At 34.0% G+C, this 21,635-nt stretch overlaps 1 protein-coding gene and 1 long non-coding RNA gene across 7 annotated transcripts in view; one reads left to right on the top strand and one right to left on the bottom strand.

Annotated features, from left to right (window-relative positions):
- The window catches only part of SMARCA2 (SWI/SNF related BAF chromatin remodeling complex subunit ATPase 2), a 207,231-nt gene that overhangs the window by 3,086 nt on the left and 182,510 nt on the right, over positions 1-21,635 (top strand). For 4 of the 6 annotated variants that reach the window (XM_074196508.1, XM_074196507.1, XM_074196509.1 and 1 more), the window contains exons 2-4: positions 9,803-10,059; positions 13,318-13,447; positions 19,327-19,659. In XM_074196508.1, coding sequence (XP_074052609.1) covers positions 9,835-10,059; positions 13,318-13,447; positions 19,327-19,659 — 688 coding nt within the window. In that variant the 5' untranslated portion in view covers positions 9,803-9,834. Of the gene's footprint in view, positions 1-9,802; positions 10,060-11,648; positions 13,017-13,317; positions 13,461-19,326; positions 19,660-21,635 lie in introns of those variants that run through there. The other 2 variants (XM_074196511.1, XM_074196510.1) reach the window with 2 other exon arrangements.
- Positions 40-12,927, bottom strand: LOC141495322 (uncharacterized). Its single transcript, XR_012470731.1, has 4 exons — positions 12,476-12,927; positions 4,866-4,984; positions 722-831; positions 40-261 (listed from the first exon to the last, which is right to left on the bottom strand). It is a non-coding gene; the product is annotated as an uncharacterized LOC141495322 (long non-coding RNA).

Here is a 21,635-nt window from a genome sequence, read left to right as displayed (position 1 = left end):
CCTCCCTTCCCCCCTTCCCATTTCGTCCCCCTTGGCAAAAGTAAGACTAGAAAACGGACTTGCTTCTGGTGGTATCGATTAGGTGGAAAACTTTCCAACTAGAGGGAAAGGGGAAGAAAATATGGCTCTGCTCAATGTGATTGCTGCGGCTGCTTGTCATTCTCTTCTGGCGTTTGTACGTTTGGGGGTTACTTTACCCCAGGGCTGTTGTAGATTCAAACTTCGGGCCTAAATACTCCAGGAACTCTCGCAGGATTTACTCTAGGAATAAAATAAATATTTAAAGTTGCCCACTTTGTCTTCCAAGCGTTTTGATTTTCTGAGCAGCTCCCAGGGTGAAGGAGGAGGAGATACAGTGCAGTACTGTGTCTTTCCTTTCAGAATGTGGGTACCGTATGTTATGTAACTTTAACAGCAAATGGGTACAAAACTCATGCCGCGTCGTTCCTCTCCACTTAGGTTTATATAACTTTTTAGCAGAGTTTTGAAATGTTTGTTTTTCTTTCTTCTTGGTAAATGAGCTGTCTTTATTTTATGAATCTTAAGGCATCTAAGTCCCGAGTTATCTAGTTGGCTTGTACTCAAAGCACAAAACCAGTCGGCATATATATATATATACATATATATGTATATATATATATGCAACAGTGGGAAAATATAGTGGAAGGAGATTTGTTTCTGCAGTGAATGCCTTCAACTAGACCTTAGAGCTTTTATTTACCTTCTGTAGAGTTAAATTCTTAAAGGTTTCCATTTCAAAAGACTTTTGTTAGTGATTTCCTTGTTTGCCTTCAAGAACCAACCAGTCAGTTGTTGCAAGGGCTACCTATCCTAGAAGAAAGAGTAAAGAGTATGTTGGGTAATGGCCGTTAATCTGAAACTGTTGACATCTATACTATTTCAGTTCAGCAGATGTAACAATCCTTTAAGTGTCTGCTTTATTTGCTGAATATCCTTTCAAAAATGTTTCCCTTCTGGTTACTGTCTTGTCAGCTGAGTGTCAGGGTTAAACTTTCAAGCTACCATCAACTAGATTATAAATTAGGAGGTGTGGCAGTTTTGGTTGTGTGATTTTTGGGGTATTGTCATGCAAATTGAGGCACACTTTCTCTTTGAGAACCTAATTGCTCTATTATTCCTCCCTGACTTTCTTCTTTTACCTTCTTTGTCACTCAAAAGTGCCCTACAAGAAGGGGATTAAAGGCAGTTTTTTATGTCCAAGTAATACCTATCAGAATTGTGAGAGAATGAAAAGGACCTATTAGATCATAGAACCAATCCACCTTGTCAGAAGCATCAGGCAGAAAGACCATAGTGATAATGAACATTTTAAAATAAAGTCAGAGTTAAGTGTATCCTATAACACTGGAGAGGATAGCAGAGGTGAGCGCTGAATGCTTCATTAAATGCACTATTTCTCTCATGAGTTATGCCCCAGCTTCAAGACCGGTATCACTGTGGTGTTTCATAGAAAATATGCACCACCAGAGTGTTCAAAGCAGCCTTAGATCTCCTTTTGTTCATTTCTAAAATGGTTTGTGAGCATTTCTTGTCTAGTCTGAAAAGTTCTTTGACCAACACCTGAGGCTTGAGATTGAGAAGAAAAAACTGCTCCAGTGAATTGTTATTTCAGTTCTAATTAATACATTCCTAAAAGGGAAGGAAAGGGAAAAAAAATAACACATTTGAAGGTATTGATTAAAACTTTTTATTGGCTTCACATTTGCCATCAGATACTAGGTAATATTGTCATTCACATTTCATGTTCTTCTATTAGATTGTTATCATTCTGAATCTATTATTATATCAACATATCAACTTCTGAAGCCTTGCCCACTGGAGCAAGACCATTAAGCAAAGAAAACATAGATATAAAAGTGATTGTATGTGTAGATTCTTTCAGTTGTTTTAGAAAGTATTTGTGTATATATGAGTTCTTACCTTCTTATACCCAGCTTATTGATAATATAGAGGATGAACAAATCACTATATTATAGCTTGACATGTTGCCATGAAAATGACTGTCCAATTTACTTCCCAACACAAACACCTATAGGGAGAGATAGTCGCTGGAGGTTGAGACCCGATTTAACCACTAGTAGTTTTGAATGTCTATGTCTGATAAAAAAAAATGATTTTTAAAGAGTCAGGGGCAATTAGTTGTTTAAAATGAATGGTCTTAGAAACTTAGAAACTTTACTGTGCTTGAAAGTCACATTTTCTCTCAATAGTTTTTCCTCCCCCCTCCCTGGAGAGGGAGAAGATTGTTTCCCTTTATTTGTAATCCTCTTATGTTTTCTCTCTTTTCTTTTCAGTAATTTATTACTAAATTGATATTTCTACTCCTTTCCCATTAAATATGGGTAATGCTTTGTAAATGGAGTGATTTTGACCAAAAAAGGACAGAACAACTTTTCTTTGGAAGTTTGTCACATAGAAATTTAATCTCTTGTAAAGCCATGTACTTTACTAAAAATCTGTATTCTTTATATAGTTGAGTGGAAAGTACAGATGGTATGTATAGTTTAGCACTAATGTGTTCCAAATGCAGCCTTAGTGGTAAGTTAATTTAGTACTCTATTTGGAAAGGCCTAGTGTATTTTGGTATTTTTCCTTACAGAGTTTTTATTTATTTATTTACCTAGATAGTGAAGTTGAGGTATTGGTTCTGCTAGATAATAAAGAATAATAGCAAATGCATTCACCTAAGATACCTAACTATCAAGTTAAATATAGTAATGTAGGTGGATATTTGAAAACTTTATAGCTGTTTTACTTCTATTACATGTTTATTATTTATTCCCCATATTAATGTATTGCCTTTTTCTCTAAAATGCTCAAGGTGCTCTTTGGAAAGCTTTTAAACAAAAGTTTTAAGATGAAAATATAAAGACATTTGTCACTAGTACTATAATTTGAAATTTGTGACAAAATATTACATAAGACATGATTCTTATTGAGTAGGATTTTGAAATAAGTGAAATAACTGATCTTTTTTAGATTTTGTAATATATTAGTAATACAATGTAGGCTTAATGTGGTCTGTAATTTTTCATTAATTTTATGTATTTGCCAAAAATGTTAATTACCCAGTCTCTCTACCCCCTGACCCCTTTTGACCTCAATAACAAAGGATCTCATAATTTTCTTTCTATCTTTTTCATGTTTTGTCTTTGAGAAAATAAGATGAGGGAAGTTTTAATTATATTCTTTGAAATATCATGTATAAAATACCCAATTTAGCATCAAACTGAAACAATCACTGTGTATTATCAGTCTAGATGCTAATCTGTTATTATAACAAGTGATCTCTTTGAAAAATGGGTTGATCCTTTTGCAAACTGGCAAGTGGAACTAACCAAATTTAAAGAAATGAAAGTCTTGTTTACAGTGAAGTTTACATTTTTTATCAATAGGTTATTTTCTAATTTAAGAACAGAGGGTTACTAATTTATTGTGTTAAGGCAATAACTTTTTTCTTCTAACTTCTAGGAAGAATGACTTACTATTTTGGTTTGTACTGTGAAAGTAACCTTTAAGGAATTTTCTAAGTGAAACTACATCTGTTTACATTTCCCTTTTATTTGTGAAGAATATGAATTCTCAGCATGGAGATAATGATAAGTTTTGACTATAATCAAATGATTTGAAACTATGTTCTGTAAACATTTTATGAGGTAGTCTCCATTTGTATTATATTTACAATCCACGTTATCATTCTTAAAAACTGAGAAGCTTCATCAGACCCTACAATATATTCTTACTATTGGTCTCTCAGCCAGTATTCATAAAGCTCCCTGCTAATAGGAGTTGTTTCATTCATTGTTTCTGTGCCTAGTATAATGCCCGGCACAATTACTTGTTGATTGATTTATATAAATATAAGTTCACTATAAATTTGATTTTGTTATTGCATTCTTTAATTTCCTTAGTATATATTGAGTATGATTATGATTCCATATACATATTCCATATACAATTAATCAACAAAATCGATACTGAAGCATTGTAGGACTAAGACTTTTAAGTCAGAGATTCTCTCCATAAGGAGAAGACCATCTATTTGAAAGGAAAGATACATATGCATGCATGAAAAGAGAGAATAGGCAATAAATGGTGTAATAGTGTAATAGTTTAGATTATGAGTTCCTTTAGAACCAGTTCTATCTTTCACCTTTTTTTATATATCCTCAGAGTTAAGTTATAGTTCCTGGTACATAGAAAGCACTTAATAAATGTTTATTGACTGACTGAGGGACAAATGGATGCTATAAACAATAAGTAACTCAGAAGGTGGGAGAACTCACTATGCTCTGGCTTGAGTCTGGGAAGGCTTTATGGACTAGTTAGATCTTGAAGTAGACCTTGATGGATAGGAGAAGATCAGATGATGACATTATATATTGTGTGATAAGTAAGAGAAAAGATGAGGAGGCAAGAGGAGTAAGAAATGTACAGAGATCAATGAGTCTGATTGGAACAAAAGGCTTCAGTTATTGATGAGAGGAGGGGGTTGGGACAGGTGAAATTGAAATTGGTTAGATTGTAACCCTGATACTAGGTTTATTTACACATTTCAAAAATATTTGATCATGGGTAGGAATATTGCATTACTCATGTGGATAAGAACCCCTCTTTACAAATAGCATTCATCATGATTTGCTTTCACCCATTCCCCCTGCCTTTCCATTAGCTGAGGGTGATGAACTTCTTGGAATTGAGTTATTGGGCTGAAGTTTTAGGAGTTTGGTAGTTTCTGACAGATTTGCACTCTTTCAAGCAAAGCCATTGAGAAACCAGGTCACCTCCATTGCCATGATGAGTAACCCACAGCAAGACTTTGATGGGGAAAGTTTGTCTTTTACCTGATAAAATTGGTGATCCATCAATGGTTTTCTAGCTGTACGATGACATCAGTGACAGCATTTGGTTTTCCAGCACTAGAAATCTTTCACAGGATAGGTGTCCAGGAGTTGTGTGTGATCTGATTGAGGAGGGGAAAATGGAAATTGCCAGTAAGTAAGCCTTAGTAGTAGTCTGAGTATAAAGGTGATTTTTTGATCCATTATCCTTTGAACAATTAACAATGATAAGATTTATTGCTTAATAGAATTTAACTTAAGGACTTTGATTTTTAGTGTTATCTGTAGAAGACATAGAAATAGTACATATCCTTTCTATCTCATAAATTCATTTTGCTTAGAGTAATAGATTTTACAATTTCAGCCATTAATTGGGCAGGGAAAGCTTTATTTTCTGAAATCAGTTACATTGATTTAATTTATATTTATAAGCTTCTTTCTATACAGAGATGTAACTGGTGTCACTCAATTTTTCAAGTGGTAAAAATAAGTTTTAAATGAGTATGTCCCAGGAAGAAATTCTATCATAATTTCTATAGGGCAAATTTGAATTCAGATAATTAATATATGACATTACATTTGAGAATGCTCTTCTGTGGAGGTATTTATTCTACTCTCTATAAATTACAATTTGCTACGAATTGGTAATTCCAATTTTAGTATTTTTGAAATACTCATGAGATGACTAGGTGGCACAGTGGATAGAGCACTGGCCTTGGAGTCAGGAGTACCTGAGTTCAAATCTGGCCTCAGTCACTTAATAATTACCTAGCTATGTGGCCTTTGGCAAGCCACTTAACCCAATTTGCCTTGCAAAAAACTAAAAAAAAAAAAGGCAAAAAAGAATACTCATGTAACTTGATAAGTATTCCCCAAGATCCATTGAGGGGGGCCCCAGTCTTGTGACAGAGGGCTACTCTACTAAAATGTACCTTGCCTGAATGCTTTTTAATGCCTCATTTCAAACTGCCTATTGTTTTTTTTTTCCTGAATACTAAGTCGGTTTTCAATAGATCCTTATATTTGGAAACCTGGATTGCATTGTAGGGATCCCCAAGAAGATAAATCTTGGTTTCTGGTAAGGTTCATTTTGAGATAGTGCTAGAAGTTGCAGGGAACCAATTATTCTCTTTGTTATTGTTCAGTCATGACCCCATTTGGGGTTTTCCTTGAGAAACTGAAGGTGTTTGCCATTACCTTCTCCAGTTCATTTTTCAGATGAGGAATCTGAAACCAACAGGGTTAAGTGACTTGCCCAGGGTCACCTAGTTAGTAGGTATCTAAAACCAGATTTGAAATTAGAAAGGAAGATGAGTCTTCCCGACTCCAGGATTGGTACTGTATCCACTGCACCTCTAGCTGCCCCAATTAGCCCTTTAGGTGATATGTTGTCTTTTGTTTGGATTAGCACAGCTTCAGAGAAGTCACATCACCACCTCTCATTCATGCATGTATATCTTCCCAACACACCATTTAAGGGGATAATAATGGCTCATATGTTACCCTGAAGAAAGCTAACAAATAATGGTTTTATTAATTCAAAGTTCTTTACTTATGTCGTGTTTTTTAAAAGTTTATGAACTTTTCCACAATAAGAACAGATGTGAGTTAAGCGGATTTGTGTTTATAGAACATTAATAAAGTTATTTTAAAACATTACCTTTATGGGGCATCTAGGTGGTGCAGTGGATAGAGCACCGGCTCTTTAGTCAGGAGTACCTGAGTTCAAATCCGGCCTCAGACACTTAATAATTACCTAGCTGTGTGGCCTTGGGCAAGCCACTTAACCCCATTGCCTTGCAAAAAAAAACTAACAAAAAAAAGCATTACCTTTATGAACTAAAAATAATGTAAAATGGGACAAATCATAATATCTCATGAAAAAGTTGTCTTTTAAATATACAACTTGGGTAGTAATGATTTAAATTCAACATAGGCAATCACAAAAAATAGTATTGATAGATGTGCCAGGTTTTTATTTTGTTCTACCTACTACTTAAGCTCTGTTTTCCTTTCCTACAAGAATAAGATTAATATTAAACATGTGTGTTTGAGATAGACTGAAAGACAGACAGATTTTGAAATGTCACTAAAAATTGAATTACTAATAAAAATTTGTAGAAAACTAAATAGAAAACAAAATAGGGAAGGATTTTTGGCCTAGACAGTTCTACAACTACATTGTCTCAAAGATAGCTGAAAAACTGTAAGGGAATTGAGTCATTGCTTAGAAGAGTGAATTCATGTTAAATTCCAGTCTTTGATGCCCTTTTAACCTATGCTTGAGTTTATCTGAGTAGAATGTGGTTAATAATTTATTTCACTCATTTTTCTCTTTTAAGGTTGTTGAAAAGTAATTAAAGTAGAATGACCTTGTCTAAAGTCACTTAAAGCAAAAAAAAGGCATTTTATAGAGATCTACATCTTACAGATTTACATTTACAGAGGAGGAAACTGAGGTCAGGTGAGAGGGCAAACAACTTATTCAAATTCATATAACTAGTAGTATCAGAATTGGGATTCTAATTCAAGTCTTTTGTCTTCATAACCAATGCTTGTTCTATTCCAATGGGTGATGAGATAGGGTCTTCCTCCTTCTTTGAGATGGTCTGAGGTTTAATTGAAGTTTTTAAAATGTTCCAAATGTTCTGAGCAAGAGCTTTATCATCTATCCATCCATCCATCTATCCATCCATCTAATAATAATTTAAAAAATTCTCCCATATGATATATTTCAATCTTTAGGGTCCATGTTTATGTTCATAATTCTTGGTTTGCCTTCTAAGAAGTTTTCCAGTTAAGCTTTTAGTAACTGGTCCTTTAAAATTCATCACGAAGTTTTAAAACTATATTCTAAATTAATATTTACAAAATTCTCGAAGAGTTACAATAAGCAGAAAGTATTATCCAGGGACATAGAAGAATTTTCTTTAAGTACCTTAAAAATAGAAATGTTGGAATTATGAAACAAGTGTAGCTTTATTTTTCACTCATTGGATTTTACTAGTAATGTCTACTGAAACAGATTTCTAGGTAAACTACCACAGGAAATAAAGTTTCCTTTCATTCACCTAAAAGTAAAAGGGCATATTAGTTTACTGATATCCATGAAAGAACAGTATAACTTATAATACCACTCCATTGACGTCAGCCTTCTAAATTAAAAATGCTGACTGGAAAAGTGTATTTGTGTGTGAGAGAGAAGAGGGGTGGAGGGAGGGTTACAAAAGAAGTTACTTCCGTTTGTTTTGTTAATCACATAGAATAAATAGTAAGAGTTGGCTCTCTAGTGATTTCAGAGCTATAATTCACTCTCTAGGCTCTCCTGTTGTTTTAGAAACCACTTCAATTGTTTTATCAATCCCATTTTCTAGCAACAAAACCCCTTCTGGTGATTTCCCACTTTTATTCATTCCAAAGCAGTCTTTTATTGCCCTTTTCTTCCAACCTTTTTGGCTTTTGATATCATCACTCCTTCATCCAGTTTATTTGTCAAGTGCCCTACATTCATTTCTCTATTTCAAATAAAACAAAACAACACTTTTGCTAAGAGTAAATTATTATTGACATATTTCAGACACTTTCTGGTTTTCATTTTCAAAATTCAAAATAACTCCAATCAACTATGTCATCCTCAAAATGTCCTCCATGGCTTAGTGGGAAACAGTATCACAATACAGGTAGCTTGTACTTTTTGCTTCCTCCTTTACTGCCCTGTGATTAATGGAAGAAACACTGGCCTGGAAGATTGCAATTTAGGATCTACTCTTGGGTTTATCAGTAAATAGGTGTGGATTCTGAATGAATTATATAATCTAGGATGTTTCTTTTGCCTTTCTTTAAAAATGTTATTTTCTGATAAATCTGTGGAGAATAGGCCTAGTTGTGTCTAGTATGTGTCTCCAAGATGTTATTATAATGTCTATATATAGAGTCAACTCAGTATAAGGAAAGTTCAACTTGGATTACATCCAAGGCAGTTTATTTACTAAACTGACAAAAAGCATTCACTGGCCTAAGGCAGCCTTACAACAGAGGCCTGAGGATACTGCTCCTACTGCATTATATCAGAGCAAGAACACATTAGCTGGACACTGATGGCAAAAGCCTATTCTTATAGATAGGTCTCAAGACTAGTTGTAAAGCTGACCCTTTACTTTAAAAAAGAGCTCTTCAATCCCCAACAAACAAAAAGCACAAAATGACCCTTAAGTCATTTATTACTCACATAACCATTCTCTCAACTACCCGTTTATTCTTCCTCAGATCTGTTAAAGGGAGAATTAAGAGAGATACCTGTGACTGGACTGATGTTTCTATATTTGGAACTCTATAATAGTGCATTAGTCTTCCACTCTTTTATGGAAAAGTTCCATTCTGTAACTTTTAATAACATTAAAAAATTTCCATATGCTTATGAAAATGGATTTTGGGTTGATATGTGTTAATGACTGTAAGTTATAATGACTAGACCCTGTTTAATTTTAATGACTTTTGTAAATTTACCTATAGACTAAAGTGTGGGGGGGAATTACCTGTAATTATTTAAATAAATGACTCTTGTGCCCAAAGGCTCATTAGTGAAGTAGAAGCTTCTGAGGACCTTACTAATAGCAATTTATCACCTATTTAGTTTTCTGCTGTAGCATTAAATTTTATTTTTTTGCCCAGGGAGTACTTTCTGTATCTTAGATAATTCAAAACTTTCTAGAAATCTTTTAAAATTTGTTTTTCCTCCTAGTAGTCTTTATAAAAGATTAAGGCAGATAGATATACCAATTTTTTGAACTATCTGACACAGGTCAGTTCTGTGAAATGTTTAAAAGGACAACAAGGTTGACTGCTTCAGCATTATCCAATCTAGTCATTACTAGTAGTCATACTCCATGGATCCAAATTTCATCTATTAAATGTCTTTTTTTTCTCTTTGTCCAAATTAGTACTGCTCAGTTAACTGAAAGAGAAAGAGTAGATGTCCACGCCAACAGATCCAGGGGCAATGCCTCACCCTGGGCCTTCACCAGGGCCAGGACCCTCCCCTGGACCAATTCTTGGACCCAGCCCAGGGCCAGGACCATCTCCAGGTTCAGTGCACAGCATGATGGGACCAAGTCCTGGACCACCCAGCGTTCCACATCCAATGCCAACAATGGGGCCTACTGATTTTCCACAGGAAGGAATGCACCAGATGCACAAGGTAAGAGTTTACATTCATTCATTTTGACTTATAAGTCACAGTTGTTTAGTTTTCAGATTTAAAAAAAAGGTTTTCTACTGGCAACACTTCTAGGTATTGGATTATAAGTACTTTCTGTCTAATGCATCATCAAAAAGAGTACCTATATAAATCAGAAATGTCACAACTTGACTTTTAAGACTATTACAAAACTATTGAGTTTGTAATCTGATTGTTAAAATTATTTTCTGAATTGTAAATGGAATTTTACATAAGGTATTTAGGGAGTAATCATTTTTTCAGTGAATTTTTGATTATTTCATAATGTCCTTGAATAGAATTTTTATCATCTGATAGAAAATTTGAAGAAACATTAAACTTACTTCCCTGAACAACATAAACATACATGTATGAGTCTATGTAACACATATTCCATATAAAAATTTTAAAGAAAAATTAATAAGGGTTTTTTTTTTTAGTGGAGTGAAATCTGTTTTCAACTGGAAGGATTATTATTAGAAGAAGAAGAATGTAGTTCTTTTCTTCCTCAAGGAGAAATTAAAAAAAATAAATTTTTGGACTAATTATAAGAAACTTTCATTTGGATTTTGAATAAGGACTCTGATTCTTACATAGCTTAGGTTCTTCTGCATGGTCATGTGATAACTTTAATCTTACATTTATGACCTTGGGTTGTTGCTGTGGGGGTGATTGTATTGGTACAAATTTAGCATCATGCGTTCTCTGTAGAATCAACAATGAGGCAACTAGCTTTGGGAAAGCAAATGGCATCCTTTATCACAGTTTTCTCTGAAAATGAGCAATAAACAAAAAATATTTGATTGAAACTTCACATATCTTCATTATTGTGCAGAGACTTCAAATAGGAGAAAGTGCTTGCTTCTACCTTGAAGTCACAGATCACTGTTAGAGGACCATATAATTGGATAACATGGGTACCTTTTGGCAAGGAGTAAACCATGAGAGAATATTACCTTTCCACCAGACTTCTATGTGGAAAAAGATCAAATCCACTCTTTGTAGAATTTGTGACCAGTTTAAAATAGAATTAAGAATTAAAAAGCAAAGCTCCATATGTTATTTTCAAAGAATCACAGGACCACAGTGGCCATCTAATCTAATCTCAAACTAAGCAAAAATTCCTTTTAAATTCCAGGTTATCTAATCTCCATTTGAAGGTCTCTAGTGTGGGGGATCTCACTACCTCCAAAGTTATTTTTGGATATTTCTGACTTTTAAAGTTTCCTTGGAAATCAAGCCTAGTTCTACATTTTGGGGTTAAACAGAATAAATCAAATTCATCTTTCTCATAATAACCTCTTCAAATTCTAGAAGAAAACTGTAAAATCTGCTCTAAATGTTTGCTTTTTCAGGCTAACCATTCTCATTTCTTTCAATGAATGTATGAATGGTCTATAAAGAACATAAAGTGATGAAAGAAAATGCTCTGAATGTTTCTTCTTGCTTATTAGGTTTTAGGATAATTAACTCAATGAATGTTCTTATACATAGAATGTTCTTATATAAAAATGAGCATACTATTCCTTGTCCTTAAGTTAAATATTTTGGAAAAAATGCATTAATTCTGATAATAGCTTTCATATAATTGCATTAAATTCTGCAAACTTTGTGTATTTAGAAATGTTCTTTATATATCAGATAAATAGTTTTTCAGAGTTTGTAGGAGTCTTCAGACAGGGATCCACTTTACAATAGTTCTGAAAAGTATTCGTTGAAGTCTCTAATTGATCAGGTCTTAGTAATAAAGAACTCAGTGCTACAAAAGGTTATTTGTAAATATTTAGACATCTTTTGTCATCCTCTCCTAGTTATTCCTTGCCATTATTTGGTCATAATAGGCATATAAATTAGTTTGCCAACAGTCAAATTTCTTTCACTGTATACAATAACTTTTTTATATAGACTTTGTTTTTTCTACCTCCTGTTAATTTCCTTTACACAAGAACCTCTTCTCACATGCTCTTTATACCTGATTCCAAGCTCCACTTCTGTTTCAGTTTTTTAAGTTCCATTTTTCTTTTTTCTTTTACTAACCTAACTTTTATGTTTTCATATTTTTTTCAAATCAGATAATTGTGGCTGGGCTGTTTTTATTTTTTAGGAGGGGTGATGACTCCCTGATGGAAAGGTGGGTCCCTAAAGCTGCAGATAAGATTCAGGGACTTTAAAAAACTTGTCTCCCTGTCCTCTTGAAAAAACTGCTTCTATCTCTTCTCCAGAGTGTCCTTTTCTCCTTATTATAAATAAAAAAGAATCCTGATATCATATGTTATATGTATATCCACATATGCCCTCTTGTTCTATATTCTTCTCTTCTTTTGGGTTGAAGCTTCTAAGAGAGATTCCTTGAGAGTGAAGCTTTTATTTCTCCTAATCTAGAGATATTCATACTTACTTGTTTTTGATTTCTTTTGAATTCTTCAGTGGAAGATTCCTCTTCAATACTTTTTTCATCTGAGAAGATTAGGTATTAACTTTCTGGACACAGATAGCCTATTTCTTTACCAAATTTTATTCCTTTTGATTCATTGATTATTTATTGCATTCCTACCATGAATTAGGATTCATGCCACACATTTTTTATCCATCCTTTCTTTAATCTCACTGGTCATGCTAGCATTACAGTACATATCTCATTCTTGTCTCCTGACCCAAAAACCGATAACATACTTTTAAGTTTTCCTTCCAGATAGTGTCTGTTTCAACCTCTTCCTTCTCAAGCGTTCACTCCCCTGCCCCCATCCTTACTGTCTGTTTCCCTCTTCCCAACTGCCATGGAATCTTCTGGTTTCAAGTTAAAACTTTCCAGAATTCCTTTCCTTCTGCACTAGACCAAAAAAAAGCCAAAAATAGTCAAGGCATTCCAGTTATTCCTTCTTCAGATTTACTCCAGACTTTAACTTCAAAACAACAGATTTCAAAACTTACTTGAAAGGGTATGGGGAAACTTCTTACACTGTATTTGTCAACACTTTGAGCAGGCCCTAAGTTTTATTTGAGGACATTAGCTTTAAATATCAACTTTTTTTGCCTAGAGTTTTGATCTCTGACTTGAAGACAGGTGTCTGTCTTAATATTCCTTTCTGTAAGGTATAGCTTAAAAAATTAAGACTATGTAGATTATGAATGATTGCTTATATGGCACATCAGTCCCAAAAGATTCCTAAGCCTTCAAATACATTTAAATTCTTATCTTAAAAAAGTATCTGATTTATGTGGTTTTTTTTAATGTTTCAGTCCATTGATGGTATGCATGACAAAGGAATTGTTGAAGATCTTCATTGTAGCTCCATGAAGGGCACCAGCATGCGACCACCACATCCTGGAATGGGCCCACCACAGAGTCCAATGGATCAGCACAGCCAAGGTTTATTCCAGCTGTACTTAAAAAAATTTTTTTTTTAATCTTTCAAACTTAAAATTAGTTGTTTACATCACCACTGGAAAAACATGTCAGATAACAAGCTAATATTTTTACCTCTAGTTTTTAAATAAGATTTTTTAAAAAATATCAGTGGATGCATTTTCTGGATGAATATTACTGTCTGAATGTCAAGAATCCAAAGGTGGAGGGGAAAACAGTCCAGAAACAACTGTTACTCAAATTGTGAACCTGTGTGGGAGAGAAAAGCCATGCTTATTTTGATGAGTATGACTGTTCTCCTAAGTAGTCATTTGGGAAAATAATTCCAGGATTGCAGAATTCAAGTATTGTACCCCCTCCCATATTTTAAGCCCAGGAATGATCTTTATTTATCCTGTTTTATTATGGTCTCAGTATTCACGGAGTAAAAATAATATGTAGTGCCTACTATGTATGCACCTTGCTTGTGCTAAGCACTTCACACATTTTGTCTCATTTTATCCTCACTATTCACATTTTTCTTTTGAAGAAGAGACAAGTTTTACAGTTAACTTGTGGATAGGTTTGAACTCAGGTCTTCCTGACTCTCAGCCCAAAATTCTTAACCACTGTACCATTTAGCTGCCACTTAGGTGGCATATATCTTCATATTTTGAATGTATTCTGCTATGATTGACTATCTTGCAGTTAAAAAGTTTTTTAATTCATAACATCAGGGAAGATTTTTAACTTGTAATTATTATCCCTTTGAAATTTAAATAGGAAAATACTTTATTACCTATTTTAAAAGATGCAATTTCTACAATCTACAATTTGAAGGTTATTCAAAGTATCATTGTCAATAGAGCAACATCAGAAAATTAGAAGAAAAATCCCTTCTACAAATATTTGATAAATTTAGTATGGGGAAGAAGAGTCTGGGGATTGCTTTCTCTATTAGTTCTTGGACATGGCTTTACTCAGGCCAGAAGCTGAAGTACTTGTAATGGTCATAAATATCATTAAATGTGACAGAATCTTGAACTTAAATTTTGTCAAATAAAACAACCAAAATAAAAACACCCTGAAACAGTTTGACCTTTTTTTTTAATATTGGGTAGAAAGAAGACATATTTTAATATACTTCTAAAAATAACATTTTAACTTCAGTGGACACATAAAATCACAAGATGAATATAGCTCACTCATAAAGCATTTGGAAGGTTAAAGGTGTTAAATATTATATCATTATCTCCTTTTGTAGTCTAAATTTGAGATTCTGCTTCCTATATATCTTATCTACAATTTATAAATCAATAGATTCACTAAAAAATAGAGATATTTAACTATAGAAAATTATTGTCAATTTGAAATGTTATGGACTGGACAAACTGTAATTTGAAATGGTAAGTCAAATAATAAGTATTAAGTATTTAAGTTCTCAGGAACATAAACTGGATTTGGACTATCTGGTGTCTTTATTAAAGATAAGGCATGTAATTGTGGGGAAGAGTGATTGTTTAAAGAGGTATGTTATTTAGTGTTTTAAGTTTCAATAAGACATTAATGAAATAAAAATGTTAAAAGCGTATCAATTAGTATATATATGTATATATATATATATATATATATATATTTCCAGGAAATAGAAAATGAAAGTATTAAACATAAGTATTAAATGTTCCTTAACTTGAGAATCTCCCAGTATAGAGACTCTCTTTAGGATTTTATAACTACTATTTCATGGGTTATATAAAATAGTGGATATATATTGAACTTAAAAATTAGAAAACTGAGTTTGAATCCTGATTCACAAAGTTTGTTGAAAGGAGACTCAAATTTTTGCTCTCTGGGTTACTGTATCTCTGTGTCTCTATCTTTGTCTCTGTTTCTAGCACTCTCTCTGTCCCTGGCTTTCTGTCTCTGTTTAGAGACAGAATGCTTGTCTTGTCTCCTTTTTTATCTCTGGCTCTCATTCTCTTTGTTTCTCTCTGGCTGTCTTTCTTTGTCAATCATCTATTTGTCTCTGATTATCTGCCTGTCTTAGTATTTTTATAGTAAAGTCTTCTCTGACACATAAAAGTGGTGTGTTCATGGCAAAGTCACTTAACTTGCCTAAAGAAACCGCCCAGAAAACTCATTAAAACTTTAAGTTAAAAATGTGTCACCCATTTATTCTGATGGAGGGAATTTATACATTAGAAGTTCCCCAAATCACAGATCTAGATCTAAATCAAAACTGTATATACCCCTAGGAGTGACTAAATATGCTTGCTTTTCTTTTAACAAATTAAGAATTTTTTTTATATTATGGTCTCAAAAAAAGGTCTTATTCATTATTGTTAGTACATTGAAAAGAACAAATCTTTAGAGATATGTATATAATATTTAAGACTTTATGAAGAGAAAATTCATTTAAACTGTGTAGTACTTAATTTTCTCAAGATTATTAGAAAGAGAAAATTTCTTGTTAATTCTCTTAGTGAGGCTATGATTGGGAAAATGATTGAACTTAGATATCAGAGAAGGAAATCAGCTTCCTTTTTCTTCTTAACTTTGAGCAAATCCAAAATGATTTTGAAAAACAGAATCTAAAACTACTTTGTCATCCTATTGATAAATGTATATCTACTTTCAGAGATAGGCAATTCATCCCTTCTGTTTTTTCCAACTAAAGATAATTACCAAAATAAGTTGTTCAGTTTCATCATTTAGATCCTGACTTTCTTTAAATTTACTAGAATGCTAGTCATGTAGAAAGAATATCTCTCTGTAACTGAGACATTTTTAATGCATACTGTGGCAATGATTTTATAAAAAACTGCCATTAACTGAGTGGAAATAATCCTGAATTGATTTTTCTTCTCCATTTCTTTTTTTCTATCAAATCCAAGGAAGGTTAAGTGACCACTTAACTATTCAAATTTGAATGTATTATGCTTATAATTGTTAATATCAAATCTTCATAGTTTTTTGTTCCTTTGGCTACATTAATATAAACAAATGGAGGAAACAACATTGTCTCTGAGTCATATTGAAAAAAATTATTATAGTATATAATATAATTTTATATTTCCTGTAGACAGGATTATTGCTTATTTAATGTTTGCATTATCTCTTTGTATTAAAATTATTGATAGCTTTAATATTGCTTTAATTAAAGCATTAAAGTTATCAATATAAGTGTTAGGCATTCTGGGATTCATATCAAAGCTTATAAAATTCATTCATTTGACAGAAATTCATTAAACACATAATATATTCAAGACCTTAGAGATACCAAGGCAAAATTGAAAGATCAAAATATTACTCTATTTTGGAAAAATGAAACAATGGAAAGCATATGACCCTTCCCATTTTCAGCATTATCATATTTTTCCATTTTAGGAGTTGAAATCACAGAGGTAAGATCAAGTGAGGTCTCCTCATTGTATCTCTGAATTATTATTCAGAAATATGGTAATTGAGGGACAAAGGTATGGATTATTTAAGGGAAATTTACAAAGATGCATCCTGTAAATTTTCCTATTAGAAAAATTTATCCCTTAGTATATTATTGATGCTCCTCAATTTTTTTGTGTATGTGAAAAATAACAAAGTAATGGGATTTCTAGTACCTGATTGTTTGGAAACATGTTTTTTGGGGGGATATTTTAATTTAAATTTCTTCTATGATAATTCTAAACCCCATAATCTTAATTTCATTGCTTTTTTTCTACTCCCTTAGAAATTCAGCAAACATTTAGTTGATAGATTTCATGAAATGCACAGTTCTGGGAACTAGAGAAACCAGGACAAAACTTAGAAACAGTCCTTGACTTGAGGGAACTCACATTCTAGTGGGAGTATGCATCATATACACAACATAAGTAAAATATAGTAAAGGAAATGAAAAGACCCAGGGACAGACTATACAAAACACTTTGGGAAAATTAGAAGAAGTGGGAATAAGTAAGAACTGGGGATTTCAGGGAGGCTTTCAGAAGAGATGACACATGAGTTGAGTTTTAAAGAAAGTATAAAATTATGAGAAACAGTGCTATGCACAAATAAATGGGGGGGGGGGAAGAATTCCTGCCTTCAAGGAGCTTATACTCCACTTGAGATATACCACCCATAGAAGAAGAAGCAGAGTTTTCTCTATATCAGGAGATAGGTTGTATAAATGCACAAAGGTTGGGGAAGATATAGCCAATTGAGATGGGGGAAGTTGATAGTCCCTATTAGTTAGAAAGTAGAATATATAAAGGGGAATAGTATATTTTTACACTAGAAAGTTTGGTTGTGGCTAGATTGCAGGTGACACAATGGATAGCCCAGAGACCCTAGTATCAGAAAGACTGATTTCAAATTTGACTTTAGACACTAACAGCTGTTAGATCTTGGGTAAAACATTGATTTTATCTCTTTTTTTTCAGCAGTCAAGTGAGGATATTAAAGTTCTTGCCTCCCAAGGTTGTGGTTATGATCAAATGAGATCATGTGTGTAAAGTGTTTAGCATAATATCTGACATGTAGTAGGTATTATATGATAATGATAATGATAATAATTGTTATTACATTGTAGAAGCCTCAAATGCTAGATTAAGAAATTTTTATTTTATTCTATTGGCAACATGGATCCACTGAAAATTTTTTAGCAAAAGAATAACATTGTCAGACCTGTCCATTAGTGATATTATTTCAATAACTTCATGTAGGATAGATTGGGGAAAGGAGAAATTGGCATAAGGGGATAAAATAAGAGTTTAGGATTTGATTTCTCATCAGGAAAATTAAGGAGGTGGAATGTGAGAGGAGAGGAAGAGATGAGGGAAGTATGGACTTTGGAAATGAAAATGACTTTGTAACTCATTTATCTCCATTGTAGAATCTACCTTTAATGTTTTTCCATTTTAATGTACTTAAATGCTAAGCAAAAATCTTTGAAGAGCATATTATTTCTAGTTCCCTTTCCAAGTGATAATTCTGGTATAAATCATGGGGGTTAGGGATATGGAAAACTGTGTAAAAGTTTTTGGCCCTCTCTGATTTTTTTCCCTTTTTCTTTCATGGAGTATTTATAGAAACATTATAAAATTTTCTTTAAGTATTTGATCATAGGCTCTGTGTCTTCTGCTGGTCTTTGAAGTATTGTCTGCAGCTTTGTAAAACTCTCTCCAAAATTCCCATTTAATTTCTCTTGTTGATCAATGATATATCAAAAACCCAATTAGGGAAAGTTACAATGTGGAAAGGATAACTATATATTGTCTCACTGAAAGTTTCCAATTGTTATTGTTACTTTTTCTAGATAAATTAGTTAATTGTTCTAATACATTTACTATCAGGATAGGTACCTAGGTGTTTTGATTTAATGTGGACACAGTGCTAGGTAAACTATAGGCATTTAATAAATTCTTGTCACATGGAAATAAATAAAAAATCTATATGATAATATTTCTAGTAGACAAGATTGTTGAGTGGGTATATTTCCATGTAGGACAAGCCAATTTCTATTATATGTGATTGGTACTGTGTTTTAGGACAACTTTGACTAATCAGAAACATTACTCAAACATTTTATTGAGTATTTCAATTTGCCATCTTTCTGATTGCTGTCAACAGTTCTGTTCTTTTTCCTTGGCTTTGTATAACTTTAGAATAATAATAGGATAAACTCTTCTCATTTTGCTCTTAAATTTCCCAAATTTTGGAAATTATGCTCATATTTTATTTTATTTATGGATTTGTACAATAAAAAGCAAAACTAGATTATACAATCATTTTCCCTAATCATTTTCCTCAATCATTTTCCTCTTTATAAGAATAAATATATTAAGATAACTGCTAACTGTATAAACCTTTCAGAAATGACATAAATTCAGTAGTAAGTCTCTAACACCTTCTGTGCTTTATTTCAGGTTATATGTCTCCACACCCATCTCCCCTGGGAGCCCCAGAACATGTCTCCAGTCCAATGTCTGGAGGGGGTCCGACCCCACCCCAGATGCCACCAAGTCAGCCAGGACCCATGATACCAGGAGACCCTCAGGCTTTGAGCCAACCCAACAGAGGTCCTTCACCTTTCAGCCCTGTCCAGCTGCATCAGCTTCGAGCTCAAATTTTAGCTTACAAAATGTTGGCCAGAGGCCAGCCACTACCTGAAACCTTGCAGCTGGCTGTGCAGGGAAAGAGGACGCTGCCTGGTATCCAGCAACAGCAGCCCCCTCTTGTCACCTTCAACCGACCATCTGGTAGGTTAATGTGTAACTACACAGACAACTTATAGTTGAATATAGAGTCCAGCCAAGTCCTGACTGGAGACACAGAATGAGGCTAGTCCCAGAAAGTTTAGGGGAACTGACCTAAGGAAGGTGCTGTTGCTGTTGCTTCTATTCCTAGTTCCCTCCTTCCCTCAACCCACAAGAGCACTATCCAGCCTCTGTCACTCCACCTGTCCAGACCCACCTTATCAGAGAATCCAATAAAGCCATTTATGTTATTCTAAATGTCCAGTAAAACATGATGTTCTGTCTCTCCATTCTACCTTTAGACTTCGTGGTACCAGTCAGAGAATTGTGGGGGTATTACTTAGCACTTCTAATGCTGCATCTGACTGTCTCCTTCATCTGTCCATAAAGCTTGTGTTGGACCTGGAGCCAGGAGGCTGGGCTTCAGTTCTAGTTCTTCTACTTGCCCAACTTTGCGATCTTGGGTTAATCAGTTAATAATCTGCTTACACCTCAGTTTTTCTGTGAGACTGGCATAATGCCCCCACACTGTGGTCCTCCCAGAGGTGCATGGGCATTAAATAAAAAAGAGGTTGTACATGTGTTTAACAAAGAGAAGATGGGACTCCAGAGTACCTCTATGGAGTGGCTGGGTGGGGGGGTGGGGGTGGGAAGGGAAGCAGGTGATGGGGAGAACTTGGACCAGGGTCCTGCTTTGTCCTGGGGGCAGGTCACAGAAGCTCTTTGAGCCTTGCTTTGTTTGTTTTTTAGATTCTATTCATGTCTTTGGCTTTTATATATATACCTTCCTCCATACAGAACCCTCCCTTGTAGCAGGAAAAAACAACAAAAAATAGTTAAGCAGAATAGCCAGGCCAGTGGTGATATATGCACTTGATTTTGTGTCTACTATATATTGGTTACTACCAAACAGTGCTTCCCTCTAGGAGCATGCATTCTATAAGCAGAGACAAAGTGTGTGTGTGTGTGTGTGTGTGTGTGTGTGTGTGTGTGTGTGTGTGTGTGTGAGAGAGAGAGAGAGAGAGAGAGAGAGAGAGAGAGAGAGAGAGAGAGTCAGACACTATACTAAGTGATGCAGATGCAAAGAAAGTCCTTGCCTTCAGAAGCTCACAGTCCAATAGGGGAGACCACAAGCAAACAAGTCTGTATTATATATAGAACACATAGAAATTAATTAAAGGAGGGAAGGCATTAGAATTAAAGAAGTTGTGAAAAGCTTCTTGTGGAAGGCAGAATTTTCTTTAGGACTTGAAGAAAGCCAGGGAAGCCAGGAGGCAAAAATAAGGAAAGAGCATTCCAGACAGGAAGAACAGTCAGAAAAAAACACTGAGCTGAGACTTGGAACTCAAGGAAGCCAGTATCACTGGACTGAAGAGAACACGGGAGGAAGGAGTGGCTCTAAAACCTTACCACCAAGAAAAGAAGAACATATTCTGTTGTCATTTCATGTCAAGATTGTTATTAAAATTAACCAGAGTTTGGCTGCCTTTCACTATTGTTTTTATTTACATTATTATGATCATTGTGCATATTGATCTCCTGGTTACAGTTCACATTACTGCATCATTTAGGACACATCATTCCTTGCTTCTGTGAATCCCTCACATTTGTCATTTCTAATAGTGCAGTAATGGTCCATTACATTCTTATGCCAGTTTGTTCAGATGCGTACCCACTTTCTTTTGGGTTTTTTTGTTTGTTTTTAATGCCACAAAAAGTGATGCTAAGGATATTTTTGTATCTATTCCATATATTACTTCCTTGGAGTATATGTCCAGTGATGGATTCTAAGTTGTTCTTTCAGAACAATTAGATCAGAACAGTTAATTAGTTATAGATTCACCAATAGTTTATTAATGTGCCTGTCTCCCACCTGTTTTTGTAACATTGACTTTTTGCATCTTTTATCATCCTTGCCAATTTTACTTACCATGAAATTTTTAAATCAAATAAGTAGACTCTACTTACTGTCTTTAAGC

The sequence above is a fragment of the Macrotis lagotis genome, chromosome 8, assembly GCF_037893015.1.
Source record: "Macrotis lagotis isolate mMagLag1 chromosome 8, bilby.v1.9.chrom.fasta, whole genome shotgun sequence".
Classification (NCBI taxonomy): Eukaryota; Metazoa; Chordata; class Mammalia; order Peramelemorphia; family Peramelidae; genus Macrotis; species Macrotis lagotis.
This window is presented reverse-complemented; position numbering and strand designations above follow the sequence as displayed.